Here is a 13,311-nt window from a genome sequence, read left to right as displayed (position 1 = left end):
GTGGATGTGTGTGGGGGCGCGGGTGTGTGTTGGAGGTGGAGGGAGCCTTTTGAATACAACTACCTACATTTCTGACCTTTGGTCTTTTTCCTATGTAGAGTCAGCAATCCATTTGTTTCATAGGACTTTTGTCCCCTTCTCCTCCCTTCCCAAGCCCTGATTCTCCCAAGGCTGGAGTTCCAATCTCCCTGTGACGTTTGTAAACTGATCATCAGGTACCTCCACGAAAGGGCTTCAAGCTAAGCTCCAAGGGGGATGTTCTGGGCAGGGAACTTTCCCTTGGGGCCGTTTAGAGGTTGCATAGAAATTCTGAGCATTTCAGCCACTAAAAGACAATCCTCTGGTAGTGGTTGACCCACGAGAGCTCTCAGCACCCCAGAGGGGGAGCAGGATGTCAGAGGGACCTTTTCAAGCTTTCCAATCCCTCCCTGGCACAGAGCCCTTCTTGCATCCTCCCCCTTCTCGTCATCCTGTAGTGGCGCTTGCTGCAGCCCTCCCTGGTTGCTTTATTTATTTATTTTGCACCAACAGGGTTGCGGCAGACTCATTCTTGCCTGGTTTGAAAAGAGAGAGAGAGAGAAAAAGGAGAAATGCTTCCTGGCTCTTTTCTCTCCCTCAGTCTTGGCAGCATTGGCTGCAGCCACAGCAGCGCAGCGGCTGGCTGGCTGGCCGGCTGGCGGCTGGCTGGCGGGTGGCAGGGAGTGGGGAGTCAGACACACAGGAGGGTGCAGGGGTTCTGAGGTGCCGCACGAATGGGACAGGCCCCCAACTCTGGACAGATGCAGTGCCCAACTTGATGCTACCCTCCAGCTTCTCTGGTAAGTGCCCCGACCCTCTGTCCTGAAGCCACAACTGCCCTTTGCCATAACATTCTCACAGACAAGGCCAGATTATGTGCCTATCAAGGAAAGAGGATTTGCCCTCCTGCCCCGGACTATCCCAAGACTAGCCCCCCACCCCAGGAATTTGATGGGAAAAATAAAATACCCCAGGGTGGAAGGACTCCAAAGAGATCCCCTTTCCTTCTTCCCACTTTTCCTCTACCTCTGGGAAGCACCCCCCTCTGTGTGGATATTCCAGAGATCTTTCCCAGGAGCCCACCTCCTCAAGGTCCCTATGCCTCTATCAGGTACGCTTTAAAGAGGACATCCATGTTTGCATGTGTCTCCAGACTGACACACAGAGATAAGAAGAAAGTTCCCTGTCCCTGAGGTCCCTGATACCCTAGACCCCACCCCGTTGCAGGGAAGAAAGAAGGGCTTTTGATAAGGCTGTTTCTTCCTGCAAAGTGGCCAGATGCCAGTCGTGTAGCCACAGAGGATGGTAGGGATAGTTTGTGATAAAAATTAGCCACTTTAAAAATAAAAGAGGCCAGCCCTAGGTCCCCTAGTCCTTAACTCAGCAGGCTTTGGGGACTAAGAGGAAACTTACAGGAGCAGGAAGGAAGGAAGCTGGGTTCCACGCTTCATTGCACTTTTGCTGAATGCAGAACACACAAAGGGAGAAAAAAAAAAAAAAAGGATGAGCAGGAACTGCAGCGGCAATGATGAAGAGCTAGCAGTCAGGTGGACTTCCCAGAATGGTTACAGGGAGGCTGGGACATGGATCTCCTTGGAGAACTCTTAGCACGCCACCGAGATACCTGTTAGGTTAGGATAGGGGCAAGAAGAGCCGCAGCCTTTGCCCCTTACCATTTTTTCTCTTTCTTACCACTCCAGCTAAGCATGGTTTCCTGCATGCCTCATTCCAACCCCCTCCCACTCTGCATCAGCCTCTTTCTTTAGTTGCTCAAATACTACAGTCCTGTGAATTGGCTAAAGGAAGAGGATGAAGTCACACCATCTCCTAAATTGCCTCTTCTGTGGTTCAGCATGGGAGAAAATGGGTCATGTAGCAGAAAGCTAACCCTCACAGGGCTAAGAAAGCCTCAAGTCCCAAAGCCTTGAGGTGATGAGATCTGTAGCCTGGGAGAAACTGAGGCATGCTGCCTCCAGGAGCACCAGTTGGCTCTTGCTCCTATTCTTTTGTCATCTCTTATCACCTCCTCCAGGGTTGCACTTAATGGTTGGAGCCAAGAGGCTCTTACCACTAGATAGCCCTCTTCCTCTATCACCTTGCCCAGCACTATCCTCTTGATATTGCCCAGGCCCTTGGTACCCAGAGACCACTTTAGATAGGATCTATCTGTACACTGCCTGTGCCCAGGTATGTGCTATGCAAACCTAGAGCTCCCTTCCTTCCCAAGCTACCTCTCCTCCCTTATCTATGCCTCACTTGATCCCAATCTGCCTCTTATATATTCTCAGACAGTTAGGGCCAAAGAGGTCAAGAGCTCTCTCTCAGAGCTACAAAACATCCTTAATACCCATATATCCCTACATAGGATACAGGGGTATAAAAGAAGCCTAAAACCAAGGACCAAGCAACAGAATTAAAAACTTGAGCACCCTTTGGATCTTTCACACACCACAACTCCATCTGTAGGGGAAAAGGGACTGCCTGGAGGCTCTTGTAGGATTCTCAGCGTCTCTATCAAGTGTCCCATGTACTCTATGCCATGGCCAATGTAGAGCTGTGCTGTCATCCAAACAGAAACTAGATCTGCTAGTCCAGGGTGCGGGCTCTGGGCCAGGCTGGAGAGGGGGCAGAGTCTGGGGGTAGTGAGCATGTTCCCCAGACTCCGGCAACTTAGTCAAAGAGAAGACCTCTCTCCAGTTAGGCCAGAGAGTTCTGGCCAAGGGTGTGATCTCCCTGAGCCTTAGGGAAGACTGTGGGTTCAAATACTGGGCCAACGGGTGGGTCAAAGGGAATAGAAAAGAATTTGTAGAGAGCAGATATCAAGGAGAAGGGAGGGACCTGAGGTATGCCCAGATCTCACAGGTGCAGAAAAACCCATTACAGACTCAGTTACTTCTTTGTTGCTCTCCGTCCCATTCCCACAAAGCCTTCCCCATAGGAATCAAGATGACTAGGGTCCCATGAGCTAAACACATGGCCATTTATCCAGGGAGGGAGTGAAACAGAGAAAATTCCCCAAGAGGGAGCCCCAGGGAGGTGATGCACTTGAAGTCTTTGTTCTGGCAATGCTGAGACAGATCACTTTTTCTCCCCTCTAAGGAGAACCAGGGAAGTCCAGGGACCACCATCATCTAAAGCTTCTTTCCCATCTTTCCAGGACTCAGGGGATGGACGCAGCCCTAATTCCAAAGCAAGCCTGGTCCCCATGGCACCCCCTGCTTCTCCTGCTCCTCCTGCCTGGAGGGAACACCAGCAGCTGTCCTGCTGTGTGTGACTGCACCTCCCAGCCCCGGGCAGTGCTCTGTGCCCACAGGCGACTGGAGGCTGTCCCTGGGGGCCTACCACTGGACACTGAGCTCCTCGACCTAAGTGGAAACCGCCTGTGGGGACTTCAACGGGGCATGCTTTCTCGACTGGGCCTCCTCCGGGAACTCGACCTCAGCCACAACCAGCTCTCCACCCTTGAGCCAGGGGCCTTCCATGGTCTACACAGTCTATTAACTCTGAGGCTGCAAGGGAATCGGCTCCGAATTATGGGGCCCGGCATCTTCTCAGGCCTGTCTGCCCTCACACTGCTGGATCTCCGCCTTAATCAGATTGTCCTCTTCCTAGATGGAGCTTTTGGTGAGTTAGGCAGCCTCCAGCAGCTGGAGGTTGGGGACAACCACCTGGTGTTTGTGGCTCCAGGAGCCTTTGCAGGACTGACTGAGCTAAGCACCCTTACCCTGGAGCGCTGCAACCTAAGCACAGTACCTGGTCTAGCCCTTGCCAGGCTCCCAGCACTAGTGGCCCTTAGGCTTAGAGAACTGGATATTGAGAAACTGCCAGCTGGAGCCCTGCGGGGGCTGGGGCAACTAAAGGAGCTGGAGATCCACCACTGGCCATCTCTGGAGGCTCTGGACCCAGGAAGCCTGGTTGGGCTCAATCTAAGTAGCCTGGCCATCACCCGCTGCAATCTGAGCTCAGTGCCCTTCCAGGCACTGCACCACCTGAGCTTCCTCAGGGTCCTGGATCTATCCCAGAACCCTATTTCAGCCATCCCAGCCCGAAGGCTCAGTCCCCTGGTGCGGCTCCAGGAGCTCCGGTTATCGGGGGCCTGCCTCACCTCCATCGCTGCCCAGGCCTTCCATGGCTTGACTGCCTTCCACATGTTGGATGTGGCAGACAACGCCCTTCAGACCCTGGAGGAAACAGCCTTTCCTTCTCCAGACAAACTGGTCACCTTGAGGCTGTCTGGTAACCCTCTAACCTGTGACTGCCGTCTTCTCTGGCTGCTCAGGCTACGAAGACACCTGGACTTTGGCACGTCCCCCCCTGCCTGTGCTGGCCCCCAGCATGTCCAAGGGAAGAGCCTGAGGGAATTTTCAGACATCCTACCTCCAGGGCACTTCACCTGCAAGCCAGCCCTGATCCGCAAGTCGGGGCCACGGTGGGTCATTGCAGAGGAGGGGGGGCATGCTCTCTTTTCCTGCTCTGGAGATGGAGACCCAGCCCCCACAGTCTCCTGGATGAGGCCTCCAGGGGCTTGGCTGGGAAGAGGTGGGAGAGTGAGGGTCCTAGAGGATGGGACGCTGGAGATTCGCTCGGTGCAGCTACGGGACAGAGGAGCCTATGTCTGTGTAGTAAGCAATGTAGCTGGGAATGACTCCCTGAGAACCTGGCTGGAAGTAATCCAAATTGAACCACCAAATGGCACTCTCTCGGACCCCAACATCACCATGCCAGGAGCCCCAGGGCCATTTTTTCTAGACAGCAGAGGTGTGGCTATGGTGTTAGCAATGGGCTTCCTACCCTTCCTCACCTCGGTGACCCTCTGTTTTGGTCTGATTGCCCTCTGGAGCAAGGGCAAGGGGCGAGTCAAGCATCACATGACTTTCGATTTTGTGGCACCTCGGCCCTCTGGGGATAAGAACTCTGGGGGTAACAGGGTCACTGCCAAGCTATTCTGACATCTCCTTCCACACTGGAGACCCAGCCAAGTCCACTTTTGATACCAAAGGGGAAGACAGAACCAACCAAGGCCCCTGGGACCTCAACTTCATCCCCAGCAGCACAGATCTCCCACAGCAGCCGCCTGCATTATGAGCAGCTAGTGATGGCTTCTGATAGAGGGGCTGCTGCCCCATGCTTTCCCAGGCTGAAGAGAGCATTGTCATCTCTTCTCTGAGGGAATTGCAGATCTAGACTCTGTAATCAGCCCAATCCTCCCTCCCCCACCCACAAAGCAGAAAACAGAACCAAGGCTCTAGCCTATTATTCTAATCACTAGGCATTCTTCACACACTTCTACCTTTCTAATAACCAGTAACAGTGGCCAAACACAGCTAGATTATTTCAAGCTGGGAAGTGCCAATTGCTTTTTAAAGTCTCTGCTCCTCTGAGGCAGTTTCCCTTTTTTTTCTGCTTCCTATTCCTATACCAGCGCTCCTCCTAGGTGCAAAGAACTAGAGCCAAGGACCCTCAGGCTGAGAAGAGGATGCATGCAAAATGGAGGCTGGGGAAAGGACAAACTATACACTGGCATGATGTCTGCATGAGCTTCCAGCCTCCATTGTCTGATCATTAAATCTGCTGCCAAAGGCCACTACAGTTGCAGTCAAAATGAAACACGATTTCTGGAACTTTCTTTACGTCAGTCTATTTCTAGACCTTTCTGGCTGCTCATTGACCATGTACCCCAGTAGACCTTGCTTCCACCTAATCCAACCTGACATTCAGGATTAGGGAGGCCCATCATGCCTGGAGAGATCAGCACCCCCAGCCCCTCCTCTCATTCTCAATACTTTCCCTTTTATGCTTCATCTCTGGGCCTGGGGGAGAGATTCCATGTTCCAGGGTAATCCTTCATGCAGAAATTCCAGCCTAGGACACCTAGTGTCTTCCTTCACATTTCTAAGTAATTTGGAAGGGTTGAAGATCCCTAGTGCCCTTGGGGGAAAGTCAGAAGAAGGGAACTCCTAGAAAATGAATAATCTGTCCAAGCTGTCAAAGGAGAGACCCCAAAAGCAGGAGGGGCTAGGCTGAAGGAACAAGGGAGGGCAGCCTAGCAAGCTGCAGTGAAAAAGTGGGGGAAAAAGCAGCAGCCATGAGAAATGCCTCATTGGTAACTTTGCAAGTCCATAGGATCCATGTTTAGCACAGACTCAGTGGGAAGTTGTCTCTGGAGAGACGTCACCCAGATAGGGAAGGAGTGAGCGGTGAAACTGCTGACGACCAAGGAGTATGCTTCCAACAGAGGACAAAGCACAACCCCAAAAATGCAGAGATGCTGAGAGCTAAAGAGACCAGGCGACAGCATCAGCATCATCACAGGGGAAAGGGGGGAAGGGGGGGCCCAAGAGGAGCAGGAGGAGGGCAGACAGAGAATCACGAGGCTGGGAGCCTTTCTCTCGGCAACAACACCTGCCCAGTGTCCTTAGTTTCCTTCTTCCTGTGGAATCCTTGCCACCAAACCACATGCACACTGAGCTTGCTAGCCAATGCTGTCGTCCTTGCTCCGAGGAGACTCCCAGACAGGTGAGAGCAGCTGATGCCACTGAGGAGGCAAAGCTGGATTTCAGGGTAGACAAACTCTTCAGGGGAGTGAAGGTGAATGTGAGAACCTAGCAGTTTAAAGAGCAAAGCTGGACAAGCCAACATTCTTGAAAATGCCTATCCCTGAGCCCCTAGCCTCCTCACACACAATTCAATGGTCATCCAGCTAACTATTCTCCAGTTCGTGACATGCCCTCTTCTCCACAATCTTCCATCTGCATCTTATTGAGACTTGTAAGCCTGGTTCTTAGTCTGGTTGCCCTTTCTGCAATGCAGATACTGGTGGAAGCAACCTGCTGTTTAGACAAAGTTTCTCTGCGAAGGCCCCTGGGGCAGTCAGGAACAGATGTGTGTCTGGCATAGGGAGACATTGCTGAGGAACATTTCATGAACATCTCAAGAGAAGACAGTCAACAGAAAGAGAAATTGAGTCACACGTGTATTTTCAAATTTTCTGGTAGCCACACATTAAAAAAAATCAAAATAAAACAGATACAATTAATTTTAATACTATTTTATTTTACCCAATTTACCCCAACTTTTTTTTTTTTTTTTTTTTTTTGCCAGTCGTGGGGCCTGAACTCTGGGCCTGGGCACTGTCCCTCAGCTCTTCAGCTCAAGGCTAGTGCTCTACCACGTAAGCCACAGTGCCGCTTCCGGCTTTTTCTGCTTATGTGGTGCTGAAGAATGGAACCCAGGGCCTCATGCATGCAAGGCAAGCACTCTACCACTGAGCCACTTCCCAGCCCCATACCCCAACTTTTATCATTTCAATGGTAGCAGTATAAAAATCTGTAGTGAAATCATTTAACATTAACGTTTTTATACCAGGTCTTTGAAATCCAGTGTATTTTATACTTATGGCATTGCATCCGAAATAGCTTACTTACCTGTATTAGGTTTCATAAGATTAACTGTTGAAAACGTAGATTCATTCATCTAAACTGTTCCAGCTGGGCACTGGTAGCTCACACCTGTAATCCTAGCTACTCAAGAAGCTGAGATCTAAGGATTGCAGTTCGAAGCTAGCAAGTCCTTAAGACTTTTATCTCCAATTAACCATCAGAAAACTGGAAGTGGAGCTGTGGCTCAGAGTGGTAAATTGCTAGCTAGAAAAGCTCAGGAACAGTGCCCAGGCCCTGACTTCAAGCCCCATGACCAAGCAAAAATAAAAAAATAATTGAAATAAAACATATTGTTCCAAACATTCTTGAATGTTTCCCAATACCTGAAAAAATATTTTAAATATTAATTACAATTAAGTGCTTTTAAAATTCCATGCCTCAAACTATCACCTTTATAAGTGCTTAGAACAACTACATGTGGTCAGTAGCTACTCTCTTGGCCAGAACTTCAGTCACTATGACCCGAGGCATGGATAAAGGTCTCCTCGATGGGCCAAGCATCACCCCCAGGAAACATATCTGCATCCTAAGGAGGTGCCTATGGTGTTGTTCCTGACTAACATACTCATTCACCTGCCAGAGCTCTTGCAGGATACCTTCAAGGGTTGCAACAAACTAATGTAACAAGGTTCATGCGGGAATCCACAAGTCAGTCCTATATGTTACCCATCTGGGAAGCCTGATCTTAGAGCAGCTGTGACTGTTCAGCTTTTCATGTGTGTACACCAGTGAGTGTGCAAATGCATCTAAAAATGCAAGTAAGTTTGTGTATGCTATATGGTTTTGTGGGAGCATGTTCACATATAAGGATATGATGTTATCATATTGTGGGGGCAATCCAAAGGAAGCTCTTCCCGGAATGGGGTAGTGGAACAGACAGAAGAAAACATTTATGGAGGGCCTATTTCACATGAGTGGCTGCATGTATGTTTTTTCTTTTCTTTCTTTCTTTTTTTTTTTGGTCTGAGACCAGGACTCAAACTCAGTACCTGACACTTTCCTTCACTGGCTAGTGCTGAGCCATGCCTCCAATCCCTGCATGTATGTTTTCTTATTTAGCCTTTACATCAATCCTACAAGGCAGACAGACAACTTAGCTGATTAAGTTGATCAGGTGCATAGAGCTAATTAGTAAGGATATTGAATTTGAACTCAGGGCTAAGTCAAAACCCATATAGTTTCCACCATACTGCTCCTCTTTCCACCATACTGCTGTTGTCCTCTTTCAACTTTCCTGTGCAGGCCTTTCAGTTGTAGGATGTAACATCCTCTACCCGACTCACTCTGAACATTTAAGGACACTGGAATCATTTGATGATTCTGGTCATCCTTCCACAACTTCAATGTACCTGATTCAGGAGGTTGTTTTCTAGTTTTTATTCCTTCTTTCCCATCTCCTCTTCCAGTGTCCTGACTGCCTCTGCCTCGGGGAGCAGAAATTCCTGGGATCAGACAAACTGATCTGCCCCAAGAAGCAGAAATTCCTGGGATCAGACAAACTGAAGGGAAATGCCTTTTCCCAGCAATGGATCTTCTCATGATTAAAAATGGAGACTTAGCTGGGTGCTGTTGGCTCACACCTGTAATCTTAGCTACTCAGGAGGCTGAGATCTGAGTATTACAGTTCAAAGCCAGCCAGGGCAAAAAGTCCATAAGCTTCTTATCTCCAATTCATCACAGAAAAAGCTGGAAGTGGTGTTGTAGCTCAAAAAGTACAGTGCTACCTTGAGAAAAAGGAGCTCAGGGACAGTGCCCAGGCCCAAAGTTCAAGGCCCAGGATGCGGGAGGAGGGGGAGGAAAGGAGGTTTAAAAGCCAGGTGATGGTGGCTCATGCTCGAAATCTTAGCTACTCAGGAGGTTGAGATTTGAGGATCACAGTTCAAAGCCAGCGTGGGCAGGAAAATCCATGAGACTCTTTTATCTCCAATTAACCACCCAAAAAATTTTGGAAGTAGAGCTGTGTCTCCAGTGATAGAGTGCTAGCCTTGAGCAAAAAAATGTCAGAGACTTTTTTTTTTGCCCAGGCCTAAAGTTCAAACCCCAGAAATGGTTTGAAGAAAAAGGTTCAGAAGGGCTAGAGTGTAAAGCAGATGTTAGGAATGGGCTCTATCTGCTTCATCCACCAGCATCCACCTGTTGAGGACAGGAAGAAAACTCTGGCTCTAAGCAGCAAGCATGACGATGATGCAAGCTGGAAAACACCTGAGACCAAAGGCTTCCAGGTCCTGTTCCTTCAATCTGTTTTGTAAGAGAAACCAAGTAGGAGGACTTAAGAGCTGGATGGTGGTAGGTGGGGAAGCTAAGGAGAATTTCTCCCCTAGAACATCTGCCCCAATTCACCAATCTGATCTAAAAACAAAACAGTAGCACTAACATAAATGACAGTAAGGCTTCTGTTCCCAGTTGATGCTTTCTGGTAAAGAGGCCTAATTAATGGGTGAGGAAAGGATGACTCCCATGCTGAGCTAAAGGAGAGATGAGTGTTATTTTTCAATTACTTAGACAACTAAATATTACTTGAATTCAGTACAGGAAGGGAACTCTGAGCAGCCAAGACCCTGGACCAGGCTACTTGAATTTGAAACCCCTCACTGCCCACAAGCTAGCTTAAAGTCTGCTTTCCTGCTTTAAATAATTGAGTGGAAACTTCTGACCACTGAATTCTCTGAACAAATCCAACCTTGTGTAAACTTAGTTTACCTACTGCCTCCTGTAAGCCTGTTTAGAACCCTTTGCACAAAAAATAATGGATTTTTAGGAATTGAGAAGGCTGTAATTGCAGGCTATAATCCCAGCTACTCAAAAGGTTTCAGACTGACCTGGGAAATAAAAGAGTGACTCTATTTGGGAAAGAAAAAAGAAAAAAGAAAAAAAATAGAATTAAAAGCAAAAGGACTCAAGGTATGGTTCAGGTAGTAGAACGGAAGAACAAAGCCCTGAGTGTCTAGTACTTAAAAAATAAAATATAGTGGGCCTATAAAATAATTCTGTGCTTTTTGTAACCACACTGAACACTATTCCTTGAGCAATCAAGGTGCTTTAAATACTTAAATATTTATTCAGAAGACATGTAAATTCTATATGATGAAAATGCTAAAACATTACAAGTCAGGCACTGGTGGCTCATGCCTGTAATCCTAGCTACCTTAGGTGGCTGAAATCCAGCAGGTTCCACTTCCAGGCCAGACCAAGCAGAAAAGCCTGAGACTCCATTTCCAAAATAACATGCAAAAACCAGGGCTGAAGGCATAGCTCAAGTGATAGAGCACCAACTTAGTAAGTACAAGGCCCTGAGTTCAAACCCCAGTACTATCAAAGTAACAAACACTACTGATAGAACATCAAAGAGTTAAATTGCAAGAAGATACTATATCATAAATACAACAATTCTTTAAGAAAATCCATGTAAGCACCAGTGGTTCACACGTGTAATCATAACTACTCAAAAGGCTTAGATCTGAGGATCACAGTTCCAAGCAAGCTTGGGCAGGAAAATCTGTGAAACTCTTATCTCCAATAAACTACCAAAAAAAGCCAGAAATAGATCTGTGGCTCAAGTACTAGATTGCTAGGCATAAGCAAAAAAAAAAAAAAAAGCTTAGGGTGCAGGGCGCTGATGGCTTACACCTATAATCCCAGCTACTCAGGAAGCTGAGATCTGAGGATCAAGGTTCAAAGCCAGCCTGGGCAGGAAAGTCCCTAAGACTCTTTCTTATTTCCAATTAGCCACCAAAATCCAGGAGTAGAATTGTGGCTCAAAGTGTGAGCCCTAGCCTCAAGCAAAAAAGCTCAGGGACAGCACACAAGCCCTGAGTTCAAGCCCCATGACTGCCCACCTCTCATAAACAAAACAAAAAAGCAAGAAGAAATCTAAAAATGATTCCAAACAAAATAAAAATAGGAGAGAACAAATTATGTTATATCCTCATAACATAATACTAACATAGTAATGAGAATGAATAAACCAAATTATATTCAATATAGCTGCATCTGACAGAAATGATTTGAAACCCAGACCCAAAAGCGAGTATGTAAAATAATGTACATACTGAAACGAACTTCAAAGATACAGAAACAAAGGACTTCTTAAATTGTTTGTTGTTTTTGTTGTTGACTCTGTATTCTTTACTTTATATACAGTGTATTCACATCCACATCTGTGGGAAGGTAAGGAGGGAGGGCACAGAATCGGAGAAAAAAGGCTGAAAAAGTGCAGCAGTGGAGCACAGTGGCTGCAGTGGACATTGATGAAAGTAAACTATGCAACTCATGGGTGGAGATGGGAGGGAGGGAATGGGAGAGAATGAGGGAACAGATGACACTATGTGAAAGGAAATACACTTATTCCCAGATGTATGTAAAGGTAACCCTGCTGCATATCACCTCTAAAACAGCAATAAAGTAAAATGAAAAATAATTAAATAAAAAAGAGAATATGTGCGTACCTAAGCCTATACATCTGTTCACACCAAAAAAGAAACTATAAATACTAGTTTATAGTATTTGAAGTTAGAAAAAGAATGGTTATCAGCAGGGTGCCAGTGGCTCATGCCTGTAATCCTTGCTACTCAACAGGCTGAGATCTAAGGATCCCGGTTCAAAGCCAGTCTCAGCAGGAAAGTCCATGAGACTGTTATCTCCAATTAACTGCCAGAAAACAGGAAGTGATGCTGTGGCTCAAGTGTTAGAGCACTAGTCTTGAGCTGAAGAGCTGAGGGACAGTACCTAGGCCCAAAGTTCAAGCCCCAAAACCAACCAAAAAAAAAAGGTAATACTCAAAAGTAATGGAGAAAATGAGTTATTCAGTAAGAAGCGTTGAATAAAAAAAAAAGCTGGATCTCTATCTTTTAATTTTATATAAAAATAAGTCCTCAATTAATCGAATATACCAAAAGAAGAACACTATACAAGTACTGAAGGAAGACAACATGTTTGTTTGCTAGTACCAGGGCAAAGTCCTCATGTTTACTTGGCTAGTACTCTACCACTGAGTCTTGCTGGTTATTTTGGAGATGGAATTTAGCAAACTTTTCTGACCAGGCTAGCTTCAAACCATCATCCTTCAGATCTCAGCCTCCTGAGTAAATAGGATTACAGCAATTTCAAAAGTATTCTTTAGTAATGGGAGATTTTCTGAATATGATAGAAAAACCCCAAAAGTTATCAACATAATGTTATCAAGATGTTACACAGAAAAAAAAAACACCATTAATAAAAAGACATTGAACATACTGGGGAAAGAGGTATTTTAAATTTATACACAAAGAGAGAATATAAAGGAAAGATTCAATATCCAAGGCTGGATGCCACTTGTTTATGTCTATAATCCTAGCTTTTTCCATCAATTGCTGGGGCTGTGGCATGTGCCTGTGCCAAATACATGTGAGGCTAAGATTAGCATGATTGTTGTTCTAAACCGACCCAGGCCTCCTCTCCCCCCTCCCCCAAAAAAAGTCTAAGACATCAAATCTCAACAGAAAAAATCTGAGCAAGGTATTGCACATCTATTATTCTGCGATGACAGGAAATATGGGAGGATTGAAGAGGGAGCTATCTCAAAAATAATCAGAACAAAAAGTGCTGGGGGCAGGACTCAAATGGTAGAGCACATGCCTAGCATACAAAGGCAATGAATTTTTTTTCTACTGCAGAGAGAGAGAGAGAAAGAGAGAGAGAATGAATTAGAATTCAATGAGAAGCCAATTACACTATCAGATTATTAAAAATCAAGAGGGGATAACATATTGTGTAAGTGTGCTATCAAACAGGTCCTTTTTATCCATGGCTGGTGGGAAAAAAAAAACAACTGTTAAAACCTCCATGGAAAGCAAATTGGCAATACTAAGCAAACTCC

At 46.6% G+C, this 13,311-nt stretch overlaps 1 protein-coding gene across 1 annotated transcript; it reads left to right on the top strand.

Annotated features, from left to right (window-relative positions):
- Nucleotides 1–739: 739 nt before the first annotated feature.
- Lingo4 (leucine rich repeat and Ig domain containing 4) lies at nt 740–5,533 on the top strand. Its single transcript, XM_070014057.1, has 2 exons — nt 740–818; nt 3,176–5,533. Exon 2 carries the CDS (start codon nt 3,186–3,188, stop codon nt 4,965–4,967), a length of 1,782 nt encoding a protein of 593 aa, XP_069870158.1. The 5' UTR covers nt 740–818; nt 3,176–3,185; the 3' UTR covers nt 4,968–5,533.
- Nucleotides 5,534–13,311: the final 7,778 nt, after the last annotated feature.

This window comes from Dipodomys merriami, unplaced genomic scaffold (assembly GCF_024711535.1).
Source record: "Dipodomys merriami isolate MVZ:Mamm:240054 unplaced genomic scaffold, mDipMer1.0.p SCAF_92, whole genome shotgun sequence".
NCBI classification, from domain to species: domain Eukaryota; kingdom Metazoa; phylum Chordata; class Mammalia; order Rodentia; family Heteromyidae; genus Dipodomys; species Dipodomys merriami.
The sequence above is the reverse complement of the archived record's forward strand: the minus strand, read 5'-3'. Positions and strand labels throughout refer to the sequence as shown.